Below are 27,500 nucleotides of genomic sequence, written 5' to 3'. Positions count from 1 at the left end.
TCACTACCGTTTCTTGATTTGAAAATATCGGGAAGCTGCAAGACTGTGACATAACTTGAAGCGAATGTGACCGTGACCTCGCTGTGATCTTACCTTGACTCACTCACTATGCAGACCACCGCTTGCAAGACTCGTTGCAACCCACTGTCGCCAGTAATGAGTGTGGCACTTAATTACTTTTTTTCTCCCTTTCTCTCTTACAGGAGTTTCCACTGTAAAGGCTTGACTTTGGAGTAATTATAAGTCACGTGTAATATTAAGAACAATATCAGTATCAAGAACGTAGCATTATTCACCATCAACAGCCAGCCTTCACTGCCGCCAGTCACCACTACGCAACATTACTGTCGCAACCCATTCTGATAATCGTAACACTAGATCAGCAGCTCCTTCCCCTCCTTCACTCACTCCCAGTCATTCCTTTTCTAATAACACAGTCCTTGCTTCTGTAGATACTGCTGATGTATCGGATAAATTTTAGAGGTCTGCTGAAGCGGATACGGAGCCAGATTTGCATTTTTCATAAAAATGTTGAAATATCAATATATCCGCCTCCATGTCCGCGGTTGCGGATGCGGATGCACATCATCTTTGCGCAGCACAGTAATACAAAGTGCATCGTATCTGAGGCACAAAATTCCAGAGACTAAAAAAAGAGAGAAGAGGAAAACAAAGAAAGAAAATAAATAGAAAAAAATATCTAATAATATAAGAAAAAAATGTTTATTTCAAGGATGTAAAAGATGTAACTGGGGAAGAGGAGTACAGGGGCAAGGGATGGAAAGAGTAAAGTGAAGAGAGGGTGGGTGTGGGGAAGGACAAAAGGGAGTATGGGACAGGAAAAGGGGCTTCTTACTCCCACTACTTCCTCTTTCCCTCTAATTCTTCATTCACTCTTCCTCAGCCTTCCTTCTTATATTCATTCTCTCTACTTTCTCCCCGTACTCCCTCCTTCTCCACCCTTCCTCTACTTCCTTGCCCTAAGTACTCTCCTTCCTCCGTTACGAACTCCCTTCCTCCCTCTACTTCACAATGCTTCCCTTAATTCCTCCCGCTGTTCCTTTCCTCTCCCTTCCTCATTCCTCTTGTCTCAAGTCACCCTCCGTGTCACCTCACCTCCCCTTATCTGTCCAAGGTAAAGGCCAAAGAAGTGATACCTCGTTCTCTCTCCTCATCACTCGTACAGTAGCATTCACTCTCCATCCTTCCTCACTCTCTCTCATCTTCTCGAATAATTCCACTTATTTATCAGTCCTCAGGATTTTTCTTACTCACTCCCACATTTCATCTTTCGCTGACTTTCACAATCACGCTAGTCTTTTCTCTCGCTCACGCTGACTCTAACTAACTCAGTCTCACTCTAACACTTACCCCCTTCCCCACTTTCAGTATCTTTCTCACACTTAATATTTCACTTATTTTTTTAATGTAACTCATGCTTGTTTTCTCCGTCAAGCTCACTCTCACGCTGCTTATTCCTGTCCACAGCCACTCTCACTCTGTTAATCTCTTCTCACTCACGCTTGATTTCCATTCATCTCATTCAAGCTTATCCTCATTCTCACTCACTCAAACTTATACGATCATGACTCTCTCTCTCTCTCTCTCTCTCTCTCTCTCTCTCTCTCTCTCTCTCTCTCTCTCTCTCTCTCTCTCTCTCTCTCTCTCTCTCTCTCTCTCTCTCTCTCTCTCTCTCTCTCTCTCTCTCTCTCTCTCCACACACACACACACACACACACACACACACACACACACACACACACACACACACACACACACACACACACACACACACACACACACACACACACACACACACAGATCCACAACCTCTACGTTTGTTCGACGTGAGCCGGAGCTTTTTGTTATCTAAAAAATGCAGTTGCAGATATTGATGCGGATCTTTTGTTATAATGAAAGACAGGTGCGGATAGTAAAGCGGATAGCATTGTCACTGCTGATGCTCCGCAGAGGTGGATGCAGAGGCGAATATCCGATATATCATTAGTTTACACTGTTGTTCAAAACTGACTGAAAAAATATATGAGAGAGAGAGAGAGAGAGAGAGAGAGAGAGAGAGAGAGAGAGAGAGAGAGAGAGAGAGAGAGAGAGAGAGAGAGAAATGAAAATATGCGTATTAGTTTACACTGACGTTTCCTGTGTAAAAAGACTCAACTAGTTTAAGTTTGTTTGACGCTTCCTCTCTCTCTCTCTCTCTCTCTCTCTCTCTCTCTCTCTCTCTCTCTCTCTCTCTCTCTCTCTCTCTCTCTCTCTCTCTCGGATCGTGACTCCCACCCTCGTGAAAACCAAAGAAAGAAAGATTTGTCTCGTTTTGACGCCTTGACTGAGCTAGTAATGGTAATGACAGCAATTATGAATGCAAATAAAGGAGGAGGAGGAGGAGGAGGAGGAGAACATGACGAAAGAGAAAGGAGAGAGGAAAACGGTGAGTAACCAAGAGACGTACGAATAACTGTAGGCCTTAGAGAGGAAGAAAAGAAAAAAAAATAGGATGTAAGGATGGGAAAGAAAATGAAAAATAGTCTGTTTATTTCGGTGGATGAGAAAACAAACAGAGCACGAACAAGAACAAGGACAGAAGAGCACAGCCATCACCACCTAGTCCTCTGTCACACCCTTTCCTGCCCTTCTCTTCCTTTTTTTCTAACCTAACCTAACCTAACCTAACCTAACCTAATCTAACCTAACATAACCTAACCTAACCACACTCATCCCCATCCTCGCCTCCGTCACTCTCTTCCCTTTATCTTCCCATTTTCCTAACCAAACCTGGTCTAAGCACACTCGTCACCATCTTTCCCTCTGTTACTCCCTTTCTTGGCCTTCTTGCCTCTCTCTCTATGTTTTTTTAAATCTAACCTAACCTAAGCACACTCATTCCCATCCTCCCCTGCTTTTCCTCCCCTTCCATTCTCTTCTTCCTAACCTAACCTAGCCTAAGCTAATCTAAGCTAACCTAACCAACCCTAACCTAACCTAACCAAACCAATCCTAACCTAAACTAGCCATACCTAACCTAACCAAACCTACCCTAACCTAACCTGACTTCACCTAAGCACACCCATCACCACCCTGTCTTCCGTCACTCCCTTTCCTGGCCTTCCCTTCCCTTCTTCCTGCCGGCGCGCGCGAGCACCAGGTGACAGACAAATTGTTTCCGGGCTTGTCGACGGTAATTGTTTCGTTCACAGTCTTCCGAACCATTTCTGGAGACAAATGGTGGGCGTGAGATACTGGCGGGAACTTTTGCGCCAAGGAACACAGAAGCGACGTTTTTGGAGGTGACGATTTCGCAACCACCATCACCATCGCCGCCACCATCGCTATATCCGCTGCCACCAACAACTGTAGTCGTGACGCCTTCAGAAAACCACCGGAGTGAATGGATGTCTTCCCCGTGTCGTGTTCGTCGGCGCCGTTGCCTGTCTGTGTCGGTTTTTCTCTCCAGACTCGAGGTTTTAACGTGGCTGTGTGTGTGTGTGTGTGTGTGTGTGTGTGTGTGTGTGTGTGTGTGTGTGTGTGTGTGTGTGTGAAGGAAGTCTGGAGGTGATTTCTTGGCGGCGATGAAGACGAGGAGGAGCTGGAAAATTTATACGTTCGGCCCGGGGAGTTAAAGGTATCGTAAATTGTGACGGAGTTCATTGTGGCTATTGTTGTTGTGGTGGTGGTGGTGGTGGTGGTGGTGGTGGTGGTGGTGACGGCGGCGGCGACGGCGGCGGCGGCGGCGGCGGCGGCGGCGGCGGCTCAAGGACTGACACTCTACATTAGGTGATGTATCGAGGCTCTCTGTCAAGCTTCATCCTTTAATTATTGGCGTCTTGCCTTGTACATGTAAGTGTGTTTATTTTTATTGACGTAGCGTCTCGACTACGATTAATCTTATACTAGTGAGGTGAGCAGATCCAGCGACTCAGTGGTGAATTATAGCTTACCTGGGACGTGCACAAGTCCCACGTCCAGCTGTGGCACCTGATGCTAATTTATATTTCAGGAAGGAACGGCCGCAGGTGAAGGGAAGGAGGCCGACGCTCGCAAGACTGAATTTTAAAAGAGAAAGCTTGAGAGAGAGGACGAACTTTGGGGCGTCTGGTGTCTTGGGATGAAAACAGGAAATTCATTAGGTTACGTGATGCTCGGTGCAGCCTTCAAGATGTATAAATGTAAAGTGTCTTGATATGTAAGAGACAGCTGGTGCATTTGGACGTCTACGTGTTCCTCCGCAATCTACAGAGGATGACGGTGCTCGCCCACTATATTCCCTCTCCTCGTTTCATACTCGGAATCCCTCCGGAGCTCCTTCTATTCCTCCCCTTTCACTTATCTCAGGCTGCTGGTGTCTCTGTTTCAGCGAGTTTCATGTTTCCTTTCTCTCCTGTCTCCTCAGTGCCTTAGGAGCGCGGTTCGCCGGCGTCCTTGCTCTGTGCACGTCAGTCCGCGGCACACACGGCGACGAGTGCTGTTTGGCGTCGATTTACTGAGGTAACAGAGGTCGCCGCACTTCCAGGTCTCCCAGGTGAGTCGGGTTATGGCGCTGCGTCACGTTAGGCAGCGCTTTACTGCTACTTTGCCCCGACGCTGCCGTTGTCAACGTTGCATTTAACGATGGAGACCCGCCAAGGGGAGGCTGAAAGCTAGACGCAGGCAAGCAGGGGGAGGGGTGGAGGGCTTGAGGCAGGGATGTGGAAGGCTCTGCTCTCTTCGTACTCCATGGTGAAATGATGCATTCTTCCCGTCACTACTTCCGTCTCTGCCACAATTTACGCGCCCCCGCAGCTACTGCCAGGGTTATCGCCCCTCCAGGAACAAAGTACACCAGTTCATTTCAATACTAAAGAAAAGGGAGAATCTTGTTCCATTACACCGTTTACTCTCATTGAGCAGCTCACTCCATGACCCAGGCAGCCAGATTTTAAACATCTACTTACAGTCTCTTGCGAGCGCTCCATTGCAGCCGGTCTCGTTACTACCACAGTGTTCTTACTATTAAGTTACAGATAAACGATATTGCTAGAATGTAAGTTAATTGAAACTAGAAAACGAAGACAAAATTTAAGCTCTTACCACAGCACTTAGAGGATCGCGGATGCTATCATATAATCACCACAGCGCTTCATTTATCACGCTACGACACTCTGCTCTACTTTTACTGCCAACTGCAATACGAGGAATCTCGTCCACCACCACACACCACACACTCACCATAACACTTAATGCACCACTCCAGCACACGGCTTACTCCTCCCCTCCTCACTGCACCATCAAGACCCCACCACCCCCTTTCATCCACCACACGCTCACCACAGCACGTAACTCACCACTACACCACACCACTTGCCTCCTGCCACCATCCCTAATGACCGGTGCACTTACCACAAGCTCGTCATTAATGAACCATTCAAGCGTGGCCGCGGGCTTGGAGTAGAGGGACGTGCAGTTGACGGTGACCTGCTCTCCCAGCTGGTAACTGGTCTTGGCGCCGTCCAGCACAGGGGCGCTCTCCGGCAGGTCTGCGGAAGGAGGCGGCGAAGGCTTACGGGTGTGCATGAAGTGAAAAAAATCTAGGAAACACGGAATGGTGGAAGGTCAAAACTGAATGATACACGGAGTTTGATAAAGTAACAGAGGGAGGCAGCAAGGGGCGGAGTGTGTTGCGGATGTGTCCAGAAGGGAAGAAAATAGAGGGAAGAGAGGATAGTGGAAAGTGAATTGGGTGCTAGAAGAAGGCGGAAAAAGGTGTAACTGAATGATAAAGGCAACACAGGCGACACAGGAAGGCAGGAAAGGCTAAAGGACGATGAACAGTCAAGAAGTGAAGACTTTAATGTTGGGAAGACAATACAGTGGGCAGTGAGAAACAGGTGGCAGAAGAGGCATTAAAGAGCGAACGGAGCATGGAGGCGGTGAACGGTGAAGAGTGGAAAATTTATTATTCACCGGACTGATAAGGACTCATGCACTTTACAAGCATAGCAAACTGAGATTTCAAGTCTTCTATAATACAGCAAAGCTGATGAACATGTCAAAAACATTGAAAATTGCATGGATTTACGTGATTTTTATTAGCTGACAACGAAAAAAAATCAATAAACATAATAAGAAATAGGATAAATAATTGAGAAGACGAGGCGCAGGTGAGAGGAATGCAAGAAAGAAAGCAGCATATTCAGCTCGCCAGGAAAAGGAGGCGGTGGAGGTCGAGAGGCGCGGCGAGGCGAGGCGAGGTGAGGCGTGGAGTGCGGGAAGAAATAAGGAAGGCAGAGTAAGGGCGGGGCACGGGTGAGGCAGGCTGTGAATTATTTTGATATCGAAGATGGGAGAGAACTCAGGGAGAGAGTGAGAGGTGGAGCGAGGCAGGCAAAAGGCAACAGCATGGAGGGAAGATTTGTTCATGGGCAAGGAGAGTTGGGAGAATTGCGAAGGTGAGAATAGAATATCGGGGAAAGCAAGATGACGGTCAGAAAGAGGAGTAAAGAGAAGAGAATATTGGGAGGATATGAAAAGTGGTGGCATGATGCTAAAAAAATAAATATTAGGAAAGAACGAGACATGAGGCAAGAAATTATGTATTGGGCAAATTAACAAGTAATACAGTGCAAAAAACGAAAAAAAAATCTTAACAAAGGATGCATAAATGTATGGAAGGAAGATTGTGAATGTGGAGGAAAAAACGTAGAGAACGCAGTGAAGGAGCTAAAAGGGAGAGGAGCAGGAGTACGAAAGAATTGAAAACTAAAGAATAAAGAAACAATCAAAAACAAATACGGAAAAAGGACTAAGGGAGGAACTGCATTGGATGAAAAGGTAATTAGGAAGTGAACAATGTAACAGTGGGAAAAACAATGATAAAAGGAAGATGCAGATGGGAAACTTAATATACGATTATAATAGATGAAGAGGAAAACAACGAAGGACATAAATAATGATAGAGCGCTGACAAAGAGGTAATGAGAGACATGCAGGGAAACCATCAGACAAAGATGTGAGGTGTATGGAACAGTATAACAAAGAACTATTGTGTTATAGAGATGTTACTTTCGTGATCTGAAGCAAAACTTATTAAAAAACATCAGCACAGTAGCAACAATAGTACGTAATAGAATTATTATTATTATTATTATTGTTATTATTATTGTTGTTATTATTATTATTATTATTATTATTATTATTATTCATTATTATTATTATTATTATTATTATTATTATTATTATTATTATTATTATTATTATTATTATTATTTTTATTTTTATCACTACTACTACTACTACTACTACTACTACTACTACTACTACTACTACTACTACTACTACTACTACTACTACTACTACTATTATTATTATTATTATTGTTATCCGTAGTAGTAGTAGTAGTAGTAGTAGTAGTAGTACCGTAGTAAGAGCAACTTGCTTAGACACACACACACACACACACACACACACACACACACACACACACACACACACACACACACACACACACACACACACACACACACACACACACACACACACACACACACACACACACACAGAGCTTTCCTCGAAACGCGACATTCAGCAAACCCTTTATGAATGGAACGAGAAAAGTTTCCATTTATTTAGCAAACCATTTGAGCCGAGATGCGAATCTCTCTCTCTCTCTCTCTCTCTCTCTCTCTCTCTCTCTCTCTCTCTCTCTCTCTCTCTCTCTCTCTCTCTCTCTCTCTCTCTCTCTCTCTCTCTCTCTCTCTCTCTCTCTCTCTCTCCTTCCAGAGGGGTGAGATAGCCCAAAAAGCTCCAGCAATTAATGTCACACAGAGGCGCTTCATCATTTCCACTCGTTCACTCGTAGTAAAATTCATTATCACTTCACTAAAGCTTCTATTATCACGTCATTAAGGCAGCTTTTCGTCCTTGTCCACTTGATCAACGGAGCGACACGCATTCCTATTCAAGTCCAGTCGTGTGTGTGTGTGTGTGTGTGTGTGTGTGTGTGTGTGTGTGTGTGTGTGTGTGTGTGTGTGTGTGTGTGTGTGTGTGTGTGTGTGTGTGTTTCATTACAACACTTTTCTTTTCTTTTCTTGTCTTTTTTGCTACGTAAGGAAATGCATAATTCGTTTTATGTTATTAATATTTTTTTTGTGTGTGTATTTTAAGTGTTTTTTTTTTTTTTTTCATTTTCTGTCTGATTGAGTTTATTTCTGTTTTATTCTATTTATTCATGTATCATGTATTTATCTTATCTATGTTCGCGATTTTTTATTGATTTTTGTTATTTTCCTTATTTTGCTTTCTATTCAATTTATATTATTTTCACTGGTGGCTGCTTCTTTTTTTTTCTTTTATGTTCCTCTTCTGCGTCCCCTTCCTTCCTACTTTCTTTTCCTTCATCCTTCCCTTCTCTCCTTCCTTCCGTAATTCCTTGCTTTCATCTATTCCTTCTCTATATGTCTGAGTAAAACCAAAACTTTCCCCATAGAGATGCGGGTCGCCCCTCCCTGCTCTCTCTCTCTCTCTCTCTCTCTCTCTCTCTCTCTCTCTCTCTCTCTCTCTCTCTCTCTCTCTCTCTCTCTCTCTCTCAACTATAATTTGCGACGTTCTTTTATATTATTATTATTATTATTATTATTATTATTATTATTATTATTATTATTATTATTATTATTATTATTATTATTATTATTATTATTATTATTATTATTATTATTATTATTATTGTTATCATTATTTTATTATTTTTTATTTATATATTTATTTTATTTATTTATTTATTTATTTTATTTTTTTTCAAGCCTTGTTACTTAAAACACGGCAGACTTCTCCTGTTCCCTTGAGCACGTGATATAGATCTGTCCTTTACCAGTGTGTGTCTCAGAGGGAGTGTGTCAGTTGGGAATAACAGGGAAAAGAATACAAAGGAAGAGCAAGGAAGGGTATGGGAGGATAGGAATAAAGTAGAACAGTGAAACGGGAACAAACTAAGCAATTAATGTATTACGATGGATGGGAAAGAGAAGAAAGATGAAAAAAATAAGTAAAGGAAGGAATTGAGGAAAAGTGGAACAAAAGGGATACGAAAGAGAATTAAATAGAAAGGTGACGAAGGGAAAGGAAAGGCAGGAGGTGAAAGAGAAGATTAAAGGAGGAGAGTGAAAAGAAGAGAGTGAAAGATTATATATAGTGGAGGGAAAGTTGGAAATTACGGGAAAGGGCAAGAAATGGAAGAGGCTGGAAGACGAAGGGAATGAAAGGAAATATCAAGGATGAAAAAAAAAAGAAAATTGAGCATATAAGAAAGATTAAATAAGGAGAGGCAAACAGTTAAATAATAATAATAAAAAAAAACATTATATAGGAGAGAAAATGAGGAGGAAAGAAACGGAAGAAAGATAAGGAAAAGGAAAAAAATAATTAAAAATAACGAAAAAAAAGAAGTAATAAAAATAAGAGCGAGGGAGGGAAAAAGGAAGACAACATACGAACTGTCTGAGAAATATCGCAGTGATGGTATGAAATGAAAGGAAAGGGAAGAACAAAGGAGACAAAAAGGAATACACTGGAAAGGAGAAACAAGGAAGAGGGGGAGCGAACATGCACATAAGGCGGAAGAAGAGGAAAGGAAGAAAGGAAGAAATAAATTAAATGGCTGTCGAAAATAAGCAAGGAAGGATAAGAAGGAAGAAAGAGAAGAACAGGGAATGGGAGAGAAAGGGAATGAAAAGAAATGAGAGAATCATGAACGAAGAAAGGAAGTGATCTAGCTAGTCGTTTTTAGAAGTAATCAGAGGGAAGAGCAAGGGAATGAGAAAGACAAAAAGAAAAAAAAACAAGAAAAAAACCGAAGAAATTAGTTAATTAGATTTCAAAATTGGGTCAGGTATGTCAGCTTGTGTGTGTGTGTGTGTGTGTGTGTGTGTGTGTGTGTGTGTGTGTGTGTGTGTGTGTGTGTGTGTGTGTGTGTGTGTGTGTGTGTGTTGTGGGTGAGTATGTGTTGTGTGTGTGTGTGTGTGTGTGTGTGTGTGTGTGTGTGTGTGTGTGTGTGTGTGTGTGTGTGTGCATTGTGAGAGCATTTAACGTCCCGCTGTGTCGCTGCGTCTGATGTTAATTGGCGGAGCATAATCACCCTCGTCAGGAGCAAAAGATGACAATAGTAAGGTGATTATCGCAAATTAAGGCCATTCAGCGCCCAGTCCTCGCCGGCCCGGAATGGCGGAGTGGGAGAGCGTGTCACAAACTCTACTCGCAGGCACGCACGACTCAGGCCTTCTGATATTATGCATTAAGACTGAATAACACTGCAATACGCCGCCATAAACGCAAGCTGCCGACTGACCTTCCGTGATCGCTCGCCGCCTCTCTCTTCCTCGCCTTCCCTTACCGCTCTGGGCCCTCTCTCTCTCTCTCTCTCTCTCTCTCTCTCTCTCTCTCTCTCTCTCTCTCTCTCTCTCTCTGTGTGTGTGTGTGTGTGTGTGTGTGTGTGTGTGTGTGTGTGTGTGTGTTTCAAGGAGTCTGATCGAGGAAACAAAAAGATTAAAAACAAAACACAAAAGAAAAGAAAAGGAAAGTCTCTCAGTGTCGCTCTTAAAAAGAAACCACAGGAGAGGAGCCAGATAACGGGCCGGTAAATTAAGAAACAGAGGTGTCTTGACATTCCTCCTTTGGAACAGTTCAAGTCGTTGGAAGAAAGAAAACAAAAACAGGTAGAAAGTTCCAGAATTTACAACGTAAAGTTATGAAAAAAATAAAATACTGTCAACTCTTGCTTTGGTGAGATCGAGAGAATAGGGGTGAGGATAAGCAGGAAGCCTTGTGCAGCGTGGCAGTGGGAGGGGGAGGCGGGCACTTGGCAGCTTAGAAGAAGAGTAACCTTGGAAATGTGCAACACTTAGGCGGCGAGTGAGAGACAGTCTGTTTACAGGACAAGAGTTGATGAGACGATAAGCTTTTAACATCACGCTATTTAGAAGGTTTGTATGAGTTGAACCTTCCCACATATGGGGTAGTAATCCACACATTGATAAAACCTCTCTGTATAGTTAGGAGCTGGAGGAAGGGAAAGAGCTGGCGGAGAGTACACAAAACACCCAGGTTCATGGAAGCTGTTACAGTAAGAGATAAGATATGAAATTTGTAGTTGGGATTTTTATAAGTTTAGTGTAGACAGATGAATGTCCCCGAAGAAGAAGGCATAGTTGTCTGGAAGGCTGTCCCGAGCAGATAGATGAAAAAGAGAAAAGAGGCTTTAAGCCTCTTTTGCATTTGCCTTTTCAGATTTGCATTGCCCACTGTGAAATTACAGATAGATCGAAAGGTGACGTCTATGGATTTTCTACATGAACTGTTTAATTCCTGTTGGGTTATGGGGTCTGACAAATGAATGTGAGAAGTGCAAGGCTGAGTCATCATCATAAAAATGGATGCGAGAACAAGTTTGACTAAGATAATTTAGTATAATTTTCTACTATATGAATGTGGAGATTTTTACAGTGTGTATAGTGTACTCTTAATAACAGGAGAGATTATTCAAAGTGCATGCTGTAACTGTATTCCGTGTTATTCAGACAGGAAGTAAAGCAGCCAGAAAGGACATAAGAAAGATCACCGAGTTTGCAGCAGGCCCTCACTCTCCTACGTGAATCACACACACACACACACACACACACACATGTATGTATACATACGTACACAACTAAATACACACATACACGTATATATATGCATGTCTGTTTATGTTTATATTCTAATCTCTCTCTCTCTCTCTCTCTCTCTCTCTCTCTCTCTCTCTCTCTCTCTCTCTCTCTCTCTCTCTCTCTCTCTCTCTCTCTCTCTCTCTCTCTCTCTCTCTCTCTCTCTCTCTCTCTCTCTCCTTCAAAGAACAACAGTTAAGGTTTCCATGAGAGAGAGAGAGAGAGAGAGAGAGAGAGAGAGAGAGAGAGAGAGAGAGAGAGAGAGAGAGAGAGATGTACGGGCTATGTTACCCAGTTTTTGTTAATAAAATTGGATGAAGTATGGGACATTATTTGATACAATCAGGTCAGCTCTCTCTCTCTCTCTCTCTCTCTCTCTCTCTCTCTCTCTCTCTCTCTCTCTCTCTCTCTCTCTCTCTCTCTCTCTCTCTCTCTCTTTCTCTCTCTCACAACAAATTAATCCTAATTTTCTTCTTTTTTTTCTCGCTCGTCTTTCGCACATCATTTTCTTATCCTAACTCATTTTCTTTTCTCTTCATCTTAATCACTTTTGTTTCTCTTCCTCTTGCTCGTATTCTTTCCTTTCTTTCTCTCCTACTTCCTCTTCAGTTTCTCCTTTTCCTCCTCCTTTATCACCTTACCGCCTTATCAGAATGATTTTTCTCAAGCTGGCGCTTTTTCTCTTATATTCTACATTTTTGTTCGGTAATTGTCATTATTTCTTTTCTTTCACATCGTTTCGTTTCACTTTCTTCTTATCACCCTCATTTTCCGCCCCTTCTCCTCAACTTCGTCTTTTTAATCTTTCTTCTCTCCTTGCACAGTCTCCCCGTTATTTTTATCTTCTTCCTTCTCTTGCTTTCATTTTTTTCCCCGTTACTCTTGCGTATTCTTTTTTTTTTTTTAATCTTTTCATCAAAATGTGAATTGGTTCGTCATGATATTATAGATTCCTTGCTTTATGCTTTGTTCACACGCACTTGCGCGCGCGCACGCACTATCCATTAGTTTCTTTTCTTTTCCTTTATTACTTACAATATTTCTGCACCGTTTTATTTTTCTTTTCCCTTTTTTATTTCCCTGCATTTTTTAAAGTTTTATATTTCTTTATCCTCTTCTTTCTCTTTTCTCTCCTTCTTCCTCTCTTCCTGCATCTTGTCCATTTCCTCCTACTCCTCTTTTTCTTTCTTTTTTTTTCTTTCGCGTGCTCTTCCTCGCCTTTACCATCCTGCCTTTCTGGCTTTAGATTAGATAGTGTAGTTTATCACAAACCACCTCGTAAAGGCTAACAGGTCCGACTGCTGCTTTTTATTCTCTCCACCACCATCTCCTCTTCTACCTCCTCCATCGCTGTTCCTCCCCATGGTTTTTTTTTTCCTCTACCTCACGGAGTTTATTACAGCGGCAGTTTGTAGGTCAGCAGATGCCCTTGTCATAGAGTCATGTAGGCCAGTAGCTTTCCTGGTATCTATTTTCGGCTTCTGCTTATATGTATTACCCACTCCTCCTCCACTTCCTCATGTTCCGTCTGATCCTCACTAATCTCATCCACCTGTTCATCTTTATCCCATCCTCCTCATTCTTCTCCTCACCTACCCCATTTTCCTTCTCCTCGTCCTCCTCCTCTTCATTTTAGGTTGTCATGGTATCTGTGCTTACTATGTATTTCTATGTATTAACCCTCCTCCTCCTCCTCCTCCTTCTTATGTTCCATCTTACTTTCATTCATCTCTCCCTCCGCTCTTTCATCCTCCCATGTTCTCCTCCTCCTCCTCCTCCTCCTCCTCCTCCTTCCTTATTCATGTCGACCACTCCCACATTCATCCTCCTGCCTCCCCTCATTCATGTCATCCACTTTTCCATCTCCTCCACCCACTCTCTCTCCTTATCCTCCTCCTCACCTATGACTGTCATGTTTCCCTCGCCGAACTTGGTGTGGAAAACTGGCGCCTCCGTGATGACTTCGCACCTGTATGTCCCAGAGGTGCCCAGCTCAACGTCCCGCAGCACTACCGTCGCCTCGCTGCTTCGCTCAACCTGCACCAGAAAGGAGGCGACGTGTTAGAGCACCAAAAGTTTGTGGGAGCATGGATAGAGGGAAGGGTGGATGGGTGAATATAAGTTAAAATGAGTGAATGGTTGAAGTTGTTAGAGAAGAATGGATTTGTGTAAGTAAAAAGGAATGAATTGATGGATGGGTGGAGGTTTCAATGAATGGATGGTTGGATAAGTGGGTGGATGGAGAAGTGGATGGGTGAATAGAGGAATGCGTAGGTTTGCGGTGGGGGTATGTGTACAGATGTGCGTTACTTGAAGGTATGCTTGTGTCGCATTTGTGTTTGTGTGTGTGTGTGTGTGTGTGTGTGTGTGTGTGTGTGTGTGTGTGTGTGTGTGTGTGTGTGTGTGTGTGTGTGTTAATGATACATAGATGCCAGTATCCATCTCTCATCGCTGATCTTTTTTTCCTTGAAGTTCCCTCCCCTTCAGAAAAAAAAAAATCTAGATATACAGATAAGGTATATGCCCTTCATTGATCTTTCCCTTTTTTTTTTATCGGAAACCTAAAACGAATAAACATAGACATTTAAATAGATAAAAAAAAAAAAATACAGGAACTACACACACAACTCGCCCACAAATAGGGAGGCAAAACAATCTGCCACAATTACCAGAAGTCCAGAACATAACAATAATAAGGCAAATGCTTGTCATAAAAGGGAAGGAGAACGAACACGGTATCCGCCAATTGTGTTTTGGGGGAAATTAGGACGATTGAAAATGTATCAGTGTGGGGTGTAGAAACAAGAGCTAATGAGTGTGGCGAAGATAGGAAACGTGCAATGGAACAATGGAAGTGTGCTAATAAAAGACATTGGTGTTAATAGCGATAATTGAATAAAAGTGGGGAGGAAGGGAGTCTGCAGTTTTGCATGGGTTGTGTTCAGAGAGAGAGAGAGAGAGAGAGAGAGAGAGAGAGAGAGAGAGAGAGAGAGAGAGAGAGAGAGAGAGAGAGAGTCTTAATGAGAATATGGGTAGGAAAAAGAAAGGAATGGTAATAGGGAAATATTCCGATTGATGGTGTATAGAATGGAGATCATAGAGACGTTTATTGCAGTCTTTCTTTTTGATGGGTTAATTGGGAGGGAAAGAGATAGAAGAAGAAATGGATGGCGTCACGGAAGGAGGACGAAAAGGAGGAAAGGAGTGAGGAAATGAAATGAATTAGAAAAAAAAACAGAAGAAAGGAGTGAAAGGAGACAGCTTAAGAAAAAAAGGAAAGGGGAAAAAAGGCGATAAAAAGGAGTACGAAAAGGATAAAAGAAAACTGAAATGTGAAAAAAAGAGGGAGAAGAAAAGGAGATATATATATATGGTGGGAAATTATCGAGAAAGGAAAGAAGAGAAAGAATAACAGGAAAGAAAGTGGAAGGACTGGAAGGAAAAAAAAAGACACTAACGAGAGTAAAGACGAAATTGCAAACGAAAAGAGAAAGCAAGAAAAGAAAATTATAGGAACGGAGAGAAAAATAATCAGAAAGGAAAGACAGAAAAATGTGAAATTTGGAAGTGAAGAAAAGGAATGAAAAGAAACAGAAGAGAATTGCGGTCAAGATGAGAAACAAAGATCGAACAAAAAATGAATAAAAGAAAAAGAAATTTAAGACTTGAAAAATAATAATGGAAAAAATAAAAGAAAAAAGAAGAGGATGAGGACGCAATGAAAGGAGGAAAGGAAGAAGGAAAGGAAGGATTAAGTCTTCGTTGTATAAATTTTTCACACGGGGGAGAAAGAGGCGCGTGAGGATGAGACACGAGACTGACAAACTTGATGGTCTTCACCTAAACAGTTTTCTTTCCGTGTTTAACTCATTTGCAGGAGTGCAGGATTGATGGCCTTAACATGTATGCAGGTCACGAGTCTCCTTTTTCCGTTCCCGATTATATGCAATGAAAGAAAGGAACGTGCATTTATTGTAACTCAGATGGTGTAAAGTGAGTGTAGACTTGGATGGATGACTTACACCGAATTTTCCTTCATTATCAAGAACATCAGCAACCAAACAATAAACATCAAGAACGACAGCCTGAGTAGTTATATATTTACGGTTTTGTGTCTTCCCTCCCTTCCTCCTCTTCCTTCCTTCCTCCTCTTCCATCATCCTCTTTCTCTTTCCTTCTCCTCCTCCTCCTCCTCCTCCTCCTCCTCGGAATCCCAACATTAAGGTAACAGTACGTTCAGATTCTGAACGTTACCAAAAAAAAAAAAAAAGTGTCGCATTTTTTACTATTGATAATTTCTGACAGTGTTTGTTTTCCCGGCTTGTAGATGCAATAGCGGTAGTTCTCATGTCGTCCCCAAGGTAATGTTTTGACAGTTCTTCCGTGCTGCGATGTATTTCTTCCCTTCCTGCCGACAAAGGCTGGAGGAAATGGTGGGTGGGGAACGGTTGTCATTCGCACTTTTCTGTATCTCCTACTTTGAAGGCTCTTAACAGACAGCCTCCTTCTTCTACATTTCCACTACTACTACTACTACTACTACTACTACTACTACTACTACTACTACTACTACTACTACTACTACTACTACTACTACTACTTCTACTTCTTTTTCTTTTTTTTTCCTCCTCCTCCTCCTCCTTATTTCCATGTCAGCGTAAGCTGGAAGGAGTGGTGGGCGGGGAGGAGCCTTCTGCTATGCTATCTTGTCTCTCTTCCCTATAGCTAGTTAGAAATAGTTACCAAACAGCCTTGCAAGGACCAAAAGGTCTGTTGCCGTTTGGTTTTCCTTTGTATTCCTCCTCCTCCTCCTCCTCCTCCTCCTCCTCCTCCTCCTCCTCCTCCTCCTCCTCCTCCTCCTCCTCCTCCTCCTCCTCCTTCTCCTCCTCCTTCCACACCTCCATCATTTTGAAAGGCAAGTTACGCAATGACGTGGATCAGCTTAAGTCACCTGATGGCAACTTTCTTGGGCAAGTTCTTCAATTTCCATGCCTCTGCCCGGGACCTCATCTCGCCCCACCTTTGATCTCCAGGGTGGCACTCTTCCTTCATCCCTCTTTGCTCAGTCATTCTCATCCGCTCCTTCCACATGGCAAAACCGATGCAATCAGATTCCATTCACCCCTCCACTGATGTATCTTTCTATCTATCTATCTATCTATCTGTCTATCTATCTATCTATCTATCTATCTATCTATCTATCTATCTATCTATCTATCTATCTATCTATCTATCTGTCTGTCTGTTTGTCTGTCTGTCTGTCTGTCTGTCTGTCTGTCTATCTATTTTTTGTGTGTGTGTCTGTCTGTGTATCTCTGTTATATATTTATCTAGTTATTTGTCTGTGTCTCTATCTATTTAGGTATCTATCTTTCTCTCTATCTGTTTAGTAGTCAACTTATCCAGCTATCCATCGATCTATTTATCTGTCTATCTGTCTGTCTGTTCTGTTATCCATCCATCTATCCATCTATCTATCTATGTCTATCTATCTATCTATCTGTCTGTCTGTCTGTCTGTCTGTCTGTCTGTCTGTCTGTCTGTGTATTCTGCTATATATCTGTCTATCTATCTATCTATCTATCTATCTATCTATCTATCTATCTGTCTGTCTGTCTGTCTGTCTATTCCGCTCTCCATCTATCTATCTATCTATCTATCTATCTATCTATCTATCTGTCTGTCCGTCTATTCAGCTATCCATCTATCTGTCTATCTATCTATCTATCTATCTATCTATCTATCTATCTATCTATCTACTTATCTGTTTCACTATCCATCTATCTACCTATCTATCCGTCTATCTGTCTTCCTATCTATGTGCCTATCCATCAATCAGCGTACTTAATTACAGTAGAAAATCTGCTCACGTACACTTATTGAAATTAATCGGCAAAATGCAATGATTAATTACTGTATTAGTGAATATTATGGAGGAAAATCTGATTACTAAGTTATTACAAATTATTATTGATATTGACAACGGTGTATTAGGGGAGAATTTCATGCATGTTTCTGTATTGTGAGTACGTGTGTGTGTGTGTGTGTGTGTGTGTGTGTGTGTGTGTGTGTGTGTGTGTAGGAGAGTTGTGTAGTGTTACAAAAGCAATATCAGGATTCTTTTACGAAAGGTTCTTTGAAAGCATTTTTTTTCCCTAGCTACGACCTTTCCACCGCCTCTCTCTCTCTCTCTCTCTCTCTCTCTCTCTCTCTCTCTCTCTCTCTCTCTCTCTCTCTCTCTCTCTCTCTCTCTCTCTCTCTCTCTCTCAGCCTCATCTTTTCCATTCTGTAAAAGAAATAAAAGAAATAAGCGAAGGACAATTGACAAGGTCGAAAGAAAACGTTAGGGGAGAGAGAGAGAGAGAGAGAGAGAGAGAGAGAGAGAGAGAGAGAGAGAGAGAGAGAGAGAGAGAGAGAGAGAATGGGGGGGCATTGAGATGAGGGTAAGTAAACTTGGACAAAATCTCTTCCTGGAGGAGTAGTGACCTTGAGGGCGGTGAGGGCGAGACTTCAGGCCTGACTTGGTGATCCTTTTTACCCTTTTCTTCCCTTCCTTATTCCCATCATTCCTTCCTTTCTCTTTCCCTTTTTCCTATTCCGGACCTACTGGTTATCCTCCTCTCTCTCTCTCTCTCTCTCTCTCTCTCTCTCTCTCTCTCTCTCTCTCTCTCTCTCTCTCTCTCTCTCTCTCTCTCTCTCTCTCTCTCTCATTTCTTTATGCTGTTTTCAATGTCTTCTTTTTTTCTTTTTGTTTTTATTTCTTCCCAGGGTCACTACGTTCTTTTATTTTCTTTCTTTTCTTTTCTTATTCCATCCTTCGTTAAGCCCGACTTCTTCTCTTCCCGTGTTCTCTCCTCTCTTCTTCCTTGCTCCTTATCCAATATTTACTTCCAGGTATTCTTTTTGTTCTTTGCTCTTCTTATTCTTCTTTCTCCTTTTCCTTTTCTGTCTTACGTCCAGCCTTGCCCAGTTCATCCACTCTCTTCCTTTTCCTTTCCTATTCTCATTTCTAAATCCTATCATGTATTCTTTCCTTATTCACCCTCTCCTTTCATCTCTTCTCATTTTCCTTATACTTCTCTCCTCATCCCTTCCTCTTCTTGCTCCTCTCTATTGCTTCCTATTTTCTTTCCTCCTCGTTTCACGTTCATGTCCCCATCCTCTCTTGGGTCTCTTTGTCCCTTATTTGTAAATTGGGAGAGATTGCATTTAGAGGTAAAGGTTTAGAGAGAGACAGAGAGAGAGAGAGAGAGAGAGAGAGAGAGAGAGAGAGAGAGAGAGAGAGAGAGAGAGAGAGAGAGAGAGAGAGAGTAGCTGTTGTAAAAGCAGTGGTGGTGGTGGTGGTGGTGGCGGTAGTGATGATGGTAAAGTAGAATTTGTTGTAGTTTAGTAGTAGTAGTAGTAGTAGTAGTAGTAGTAGTAGTAGTAGTAACAACTTGAGTAATGGCATTAACAATTAATTAACAATTAATAACATTGACATTTTTTTATAACTCTGCCTGTGTTTTAGTATACGTGAATTATTCTTTATTTTCAATATGAGCTCCTGCTTGCATACACATTCTATATTTTTTCTCATATCACTTAAAGTACATGGAAGGAAAGTGGTTCATTATACTTTAAAACTACATAGAGTGTGATTTTATGGTTTTGTTTCTTTTGGTTCATACAAAAAAAAAACAAAAAAAACATGCACTACGTATTTTTAAGGAAGCAATGTTGGAATTGATGTGACCAGTGGCTTCTCTCCTCCATCTCCTTTTCTTCCCTCACATTTACTTTTCTTCTCATTCATCAACCATGAACAATTTATCTATTTCTCCTTCCTTCCTTCTTCTTTTCTCCTCTTTCCTTTTCACTCAACACTTAACGTTTTCAGCAACTTAAATCCCTTTCCAACTTTTCTCCCTCCTTCTCCTTTCTTCTTAACTCTCTCCACATTTTCCTTCTATCCACCATCTTCGGCATCTCTTTCAGCCTTTTCTACGTAAATAGAATCTCTCACTCGCTTCTATCCTTCTGTATCTCCTCAGGTAACCAACTCCCTCCACGGACTGCAGATCGCCAGCTCCCCACCCTTCACTACTCCTCCCTAGATTCTTCCACCTTGCTTCTTCGCTCTGACTTTCCCTTCATCACTTCCCTCTCTCTCTCTCTCTCTCTCTCTCTCTCTCTCTCTCTCTCTCTCTCTCTCTCTCTCTCTCTCTCTCTCTCTCTCTCTCTCTCTCTCTCTCTACAATTCCTATTTTCCCACTGTCTCTTATTCTTCTTTCCTCACCCAATTTTCCTCTCCAATGGCCTTCTTTCTCTCCCTCTGTTTCCATGGCCTCCCCCTATTTTCTTCCTCTCGTCTCCCCTCTCTCCATCTTCCCGCTAAGCCCTCTACCCTCTTCTTCCCTTTCCCTCCCCTCACCCAACTCAAACACAGCCACACATCTGACGATAAAAGGATGGATGGACACGCGTTCCTATGTCTCTCTCTCTCTCTCTCTCTCTCTCTCTCTCTCTCTCTCTCTCTCTCTCTCTCTCTCTCTCTCTCTCTCTCTCTCTCTCTCTCTCTGTCCCATTTATCAACATTTTCTCACAGTCTTTCTCTACACTATCTTCCTTCTACGTATCACACCTTTCATCGCCTCTTATTCCTGTCACCCCTCCCTCTCCCCTCCTCTCTCCTCCTCTGAGTTATCGTGCTGTGTCTTTCTTTCATGTTTCTCGGCTCATCCTTCACTTTCCACTTATTCCACTTTCCGTTTTTCTTCATTCCCTCTTTTTTATTCTTATTTTTCTTCTCTTTTTGTTACTCATCTTGTTTATTTCGTCCTTCCATCCATCTTTCTTTATTATCATCTTCATCCTGTCATCCTATTCCGCGTCTCCTACATTCCTCCTCCTCCTCCTCCTCCTCCTCCTCCTGTCACTTTTCCTCTTTCCTTGCTTATATCGTCGTCGTCACTTTTCTTTCCCTCCGTCTGTCCTTCCATGCTGACGTAACGAGTGTTATTGACAGAATTGTTCGAAGGAGGGAGGGAGACGAGAGGCGCCCCCAAAAATACGTAAATAACTTGCACATTAAAACTTCTTGCCCGAATTTGAAGTGGAAGTTTTCCCCAGACACGAATGTCAACAAAAGATTAGAATACTTGGCGAGGGGAAATGATAAGGGGGGCGCTGGTGGTGGTGGTGGTGGTGGTGGTGGTGTGATATTGGGGATGATGATGATAGTTGTTGTTGTTGTTGTTGTTGTTGTTGTTGTTGTTGTTGTTGTTGTTGTTGTTGTTGTTGTTGTTGTTCTTCTTCTTCTTCTTCTTCTTCTTCTTCTCTCTTCTTCCTCCTCCTCCTCCTCCTCCTCCTCCTCCTCCTCTCTCCTCCTCCTCCTCCTCCTCCTCCTCCTCCTCCTCCTCGCTCCTCCTCCTCCTCCTCATCATCATCATCATCATCATCATCATCATCATCATCATCATCATCATCATCATCTTCTTCTTCTTCTTCTCTCTTCTTCTTCTTCTCTTCTTCTTCTTCTTCTTCTTCTTCTTCTTCTTCTTCTTCTTCTTCTTCTTCTTCTTCTTCTTCTTCTTCTTCTTCTTCTTCTTCTTCTTCTTCTTCTTCTTCTTCTTCTTCTTCTTCTTCTTCTTCTTCTTCTTCTTCTTCTTCTTGTTCTTGTTCTTGTTCTTCTTTTTGTTTTTATTCTTCCTCTTCTTGTGACGTTTGATATGCTTGACAAAATTGTAATGCGATGCCAATTACAGTCAAGATCTTATTTTTATTTATTTTCTTTTATTGTTTTCCTGGCATTTTTCTTGTCGCTATTGCTTGTTTCATTGAAATTATTAATATTGCAGTTATTAAAGCAAAAAAAAAAAAAAAAACCGGAAGGAGAATACTACGTAATCAAGTCAGCAGTTAATTAGTGTTTCTAGTCACACACACACACACACACACACACACACCACACACACACACACACACACACACACACACACACACACACACACACACACACAACACACGCACACACACACACACACACACAGAAGTATCATGAATATTCTGAATTACTACAAAAATCATTATTATATTTTCAAAATCAAATACTGCTACTACTACTACTACTACTACTACTACTACTACTACTACTACTACTACTACTACTACTACTACTACTACTACTACTACTACTATCACCGCCACCACCACCACCACCACCACTGCCACCACAACTACCCACTATCACTGTCACCACCACCACCACCTCTACTAAATTCAACGATTACATCTTTCCTCTCTCGTCGCCGTCATCTCACCCCCATCCTACTGATCCTCCTCCTCCTCCTCCCCCTCCCCATCCCCGCCTCCCTTCCACCCATCTCCTCCCACCTCCTCCCCCTCATTCTCCTTATCACGGGGCGGAAGAAAGGCGGGTGGAAGGGTAAAAATGGGTGGAAATAAGAGGCGTTGTCCTTCAGCAAGGTGGATTAGGAAGTTGGAGGAGTCGTGATAACTCGTGATAAGTCGAGATAAGTCATCCTAAGCGCGTGTGATGATCGACCTTCGCTTTCGATTTGCATGTAAATGACGAGAAGGAATGACGGAGAGCGAGTGAGAGATGGAAAAATGCGAGTCAAGAGGGGGAAAAAATGCAGATAGAAAAAAAAAAAGTTCAGTGGGCGAAAGGAAGAGTGATGGAAGGAGAGATGGTGAAGGAGGGAGAGTGCTGGTAAGAGGGAGGGTGGTAGAGAGAAGAAGGAAAGAAAAACTAGAGCGAATAGCAGTCGTCTGGAAAAAGAGAGAGAGAGAGAGAGAGAGAGAGAGAGAGAGAGAGAGAGAGAGAGAGAGAGAGAGAGAGAGAGAGAGAGAGAAGGAAAAGATGCAGGGTGAAGAGACTAATTTTCTGAAGCTATGAGTGAAATGTCAAGTTGGAAGCGTCCTGCGAACAAAAATCTTCAGACACATTCTCTCTCTCTCTCTCTCTCTCTCTCTCTCTCTCTCTCTCTCTCTCTCTCTCTCTTAGTCAGTCAGTCAGTCAGTCCAGTCAGTCAGTCAATCAGTCAGTCAGTGAGTGAGTGAGTGAGTGAGTGAGTGAGTCAGTCAGTCAGTGAGTCAGTCAGTCAGTGAGTCAGTCAGTCAGTCAGTGCATGCCTTCCTCTCCTCTCCCCTCTTCTCACCATCCTACACACAAACAAAGCGCCTTCCCCTCTTATCCTTCTCGCTGCCTCCCTCTGGCACGCATCGAGTCCCCACCAGGAGAAGTGGGATGAGAGGGAAAAACGAGATTGCCACTTCTTCGCTTCACGTCACTTTCCCTGTTTCCCATCCGGCCGAAATCTTTCCCCGACGATGAGATTTGACGAAAGAAATCACCAGATGTAAGCTGTTGAGAATGTCATTAAGGAGTTCAGGAAAATGTTTGAGGAAAGGTTAATTACTTTCTGAAGAGGAGGCGGCCTTGGGAATACGCCTCCTCCTCCTCCTCCTCCTCCTCCTCCTCCTCCTCCTCCATGATCTGCAGGAGTCATGAGGCCGCTGCAGGAATAAATGGAAAGAGAGGAAGGTGGAAAATGTTTGGTGGTTCGGTGACAGATTGCGGTGTTGTTATTGGTGGTGGTGGTGGTGGTGGAAGGTAATGGGGTAATGATATTAGTAATAATAATAGATTGAGGAGGAAATATAATGATGGTAGTAGCAGCAGCACCAGCAGCAGCAGCAGCAGAGCAGCAGCAGTAGTAGTAGTAGTAGAAGTAGTAGTGGTAGTAGTAGTAGTAGTAGTAGTAATAAAAAGGACTTAATTAAAACGATCACATACGCTTAATTCATCCGATCTTCATAGCCAGAGAGAGAGAGAGAGAGAGAGAGAGAGAGAGAGAGGAGGAGAGAGAGAGAGAGAGAGAGAGAGAGAAGAGAGAGAGAGGAGGAGAGAGAGAGAGGTGAGAGAGAGAGAGAGAGATAATGACACACACACACACACACACACACACACACACACACACACACACACACACACACACACACACACACACACACGTCCAGCATCACGGCGGTATCACCCTCACCTGCTCGTCCATAACTCAACACAGATCACCTGAGAAGAACCTAATTAGCAAGCAAGGTACGTAGATGCTCGCTGCGTCCATCACCACAGAATGCACCTCACTCCCAACCTTATCTTACTTCCCCTCTTCTTCCCTCCTTCATTTTATCTTTCTTTCTTTCCTCCTTTTCCCCGTGTGTTCCTCCTCCTCCTCCTCCTCCTGCTTCTCATTTAAGTGCCTCACGGAGATAAAACATGAGGGTGCGGGAAGTGATATTATCTCAAGGCAATTCATCAGTCAGCCGATCATCTCGTCTCCATGGAGCTGTTTCTTATTCCTCCTCCTCCTCCTCCTCCTCCTCCTCCTCCTCCTCCTCCTCCTCCTCCTCCTCCTCCTCCTCCTCCTCCTCCTCCCCCCCTCTCCACCTTCTCTTCCTGTATTTCTTCTCGGCGTTCTCGTTTGTTCCCCTCCCTGTATTTATGCTGCAATTGTGTCACGTCTCAGGGAAGGCGAGGAGAAGAGAAGACGGAAGAGAGAGAGAGAGAGAGAGAGAGAGAGAGAGAGATAGAGAGAGAGAGAGAGAGAGAGAGAGAGGGAGAGAGAGAGAGAGAGAGAGAGAGAGAGAGAGAGAGAGAGAGAGAGAGGAGAGAGAGAGAGAGAGAGAGACAGCAGCTGACAGCCTGTAAATACCCATGATTAGCGAGGAAGGAGAGATCTATGGGGCGTCCCGAGTTGAGATTAGCAACTTGTATGTCTCATTTGTTTTGCTTCATCTCGCCTGATTACCCGCGCGGTGCTTGCCTGACCTGATGAGCTTCGCTTCCCCCGCCACTCTCACCAGCCTCCCCCTCCCTTGTTTGCCTAAAGAGCTCCGCTTCCCTCGAGTGCTGCTACTTTTTGCCTACGCGATACAAGTGGTCTGCGGGAAAGATTTTTTTTTTTTTTTTCTAGTTTTCCTTATGGTGCTTCTGCAAAGTTTATACGTTACTCAGAGGTGATTACCATTTATGAAAGCAGACATGGATGCGAGGGAAAGAGGACAGTGTTGTTAAAGCCGTTCATAATTCTCTTCCTGTGATGCTTATTGGTAAAATGGACGTGTTGCCGGAGGGACGTGAGTGTTATTACCGGTGTGACTGTCAGCCAGCTTTGGATACCCTGGGGCGACAATGCTCTCTTAAAAATTTGTAGGTCAGAGTGTTCTTCCTGAAGCAGCGAAGCCTTGTTATGTTCACGGCGGAAAAGACCTGACTGATATGTTCTGTGCAACGCCGTAGTGTTCTGTATTGCCACTCTGCCGCGCCTCACCCTGCTGCCGCCGCCCCGTCACCCTCACATAAGAGCAGCATGCCGTATCACAGCGTTCTTATCGCGTCTGCTACTCTTCGCTGCCACTATACGTAATATCCACAGACGGCACAACCTCCATTCAGGTTCTCGTAATATAGGCCGCGAGTTCACCCTCTCCCAGAGCCGCCAGCCAGCCTCCACGCAACAGTGAACAACTTCTTCCCAGTTAAAAGCCCCCCATAAGAAGCCGAAGCCTCTAAAAAAGTGTCGAGGCACGTTAGCAGCAGTCACAGTTTACCGCGTGCCTCTCTCACCGCCACGGCCTTATTTGCACGGATTTATTGAGGAACAAGGTGGTACGTGCCTACTCACACAGTATTTCCGCGTCAACACAAGAAACACACTTATTTTGAAAAATACGTTTTCCAAGAGTACATACTGGAGAATACACAAAAGGAAGTCAAGTGAGAGACGTTTCTTTCTTTCTCACAGCATCTCGCCACGCTGATCTGCTCAGGAAGACAAGACAAAAACAAATGGAATATCTTTGTCAACAGGAGATGAAAGAAATTTAAATCTGTTGAAGAGATATTAGATTGTAAATTTCTTTCTTCTGCGAAAACGATGAGGAAAGTAGCTTATGAATGTCATGAAAGACCACAAGTAATTATTGCACGGATAGAAATGGTATTGGATGCCAGAATTATGAATGTGTGTGTGTGTGTGTGTGTGTGTGTGTGTGTGTGTGTGTGTGTGTGTGTGTGTTTGTGTTTGTGTCAGGAAGAAAACCAAGAATGACGAGCACCAGACACCCCCTCACTTTCTCATTCAGTGTCTGATTTAGAGATTCGAGGAATGTTTGAACTTGAGAGTACGAGTACGAGTATCAGTCAGCTCGGAATAAAAATGAGATCGTTTGGAGTGCGTTCACCTGCACTCGTACGTGAAGTCAAGCCATCGCAACACTCGCATGGATTGTACTTCATTTCAAAACACTGAATAAAACAACGCAGCAAAATAATGGCAATGTATCGGTTCACTTCAGTTTTAATAACGGGAGTTGCTTTTGTAACGACACTCCCTGATGTTTTCTTTATCTTATTCTTCTGCAGCCTGTACCAGTGTGTGTGTGTGTGTGTGTAACGCATTTTTTTTCTCTCTTGTGGTCCACAGTTATGTATCATTATCTTTATTCCGTCTGTAAGTAATTGCAATAAGTAAATAGATTGTTTTCCAGAATAGAACATTGACGCTTATGATACGAATTATTACTTTTTAGATATTTTTTATTCTCGAATTCCTGATAAAATGACTGGAATTATCGGAACAAAAGGAAGGTCAGAGCGCGTGAAAAACAGATGAATTAGCAGCAAAGCAAATGTACCAAATTCTGAAACACTGCTATATTTTCTGCATCACGTAGCATGAAACAACATAAAATAAGAGAAAAATAACACCAAAACCCTTTCAAATGCTTTGCGTAAGTCATGCGGAGAGATAATCTTGAATAAAAGAGGGAAATTATTCACGTTTACCACAGTTAAAATTCTGTGAAGGGTTGTAGAAAATGGCGACGATGTTGATGAAAAAGGAGAGAGAGAGAGGAGAGGAGAGAGAGAGAGAGAGAGAGAGAGAGAGAGAGGAGAAGAGAGGAGAGAGAGAGAGAGAGAGAGAGAGAGAGAGAGAGAGATTTCAGTTCAATTTTCAATCCTTTCCTGGCCTTTGATGTTTCCAGGTGTGTTAATTCGTTCAGGTGAGACCGAGGAGAGAGAGAGAGAGAGAGAGAGAGAGAGGAGAGAGAGAGAGAGAGAGAGAGAGAGAGAGAGAGAGAGAGAGAGAGAGAGAGAGAGAGGTGTTCCCCTTAATTAATATTCATTTCAGGTGTTATTTTCCTCATTATTGAGAGTGTTTTCCGTGTGACTTCCGATGCAGTTAATGACAACATGCAACAACCGCAATTATTACTTTTACATTACACTTTAACACAAAGTTTAATTAAATTCAGACATTCGCGAAATAGGAAAAAAAAAACCCCACTGTGTGTGTGTGTGTGTGTGTGTGTGTGTGTGTGTGTGTGTGTGTGTGTGTGTGTGTGTGTGTGTGTGTGTATGTGTGTGTGTGTGTGTATATGTGTGTGTGTGTGTGTGTGTGTGTGTGTGTGTGTGGTGTGTGTGTGTGTGTGTGTGTGTGTCTGATGTGTGTATGTGTGTGTGTGTGTGTGTGTGTGTAGTGTGTGGTGTGTGTGTGTGTGGTCTGTGTGTGTGTGTGTGTGTGTGTGTGTGTGTGTGTGTGTGTGTGTGTGTGTGTGTGTGTGTGTGTGCGCGCGCGAGCGGCGTGTGTGCGTGAGTGCATGGCAAAAAAATATACATTGACTATGCACCAAAATTTACGAATATGACTATTTACTAAAAATCTACGTCTCATTTTTTTTCCTCATTAAAATTAATTAATTATGAAGAAAAGGCAAAATTAGGGCAAACTTATATAATTAAGGTGAACT

General features: G+C 42.9%; 1 protein-coding gene across 1 annotated transcript in view; it reads right to left on the bottom strand.

Annotated features, from left to right (window-relative positions):
* The window catches only part of LOC135112711 (uncharacterized), a 231,195-nt gene that overhangs the window by 25,277 nt on the left and 178,418 nt on the right, over positions 1-27,500 (bottom strand). The window contains exons 5-6 of the mRNA XM_064027450.1: positions 13,586-13,721; positions 5,392-5,528 (exon numbers count right to left, since the gene is read on the bottom strand). Of these exons, the coding sequence (XP_063883520.1) occupies positions 5,392-5,528; positions 13,586-13,721 (273 nt within the window). The remainder of the gene's footprint in view (positions 1-5,391; positions 5,529-13,585; positions 13,722-27,500) is intronic.

This window comes from Scylla paramamosain, chromosome 2 (assembly GCF_035594125.1).
Source record: "Scylla paramamosain isolate STU-SP2022 chromosome 2, ASM3559412v1, whole genome shotgun sequence".
Classification (NCBI taxonomy): Eukaryota; Metazoa; Arthropoda; class Malacostraca; order Decapoda; family Portunidae; genus Scylla; species Scylla paramamosain.
Note: the sequence above shows the minus strand (reverse complement) of the source record. Positions and strands in the feature narration are given on the sequence as shown.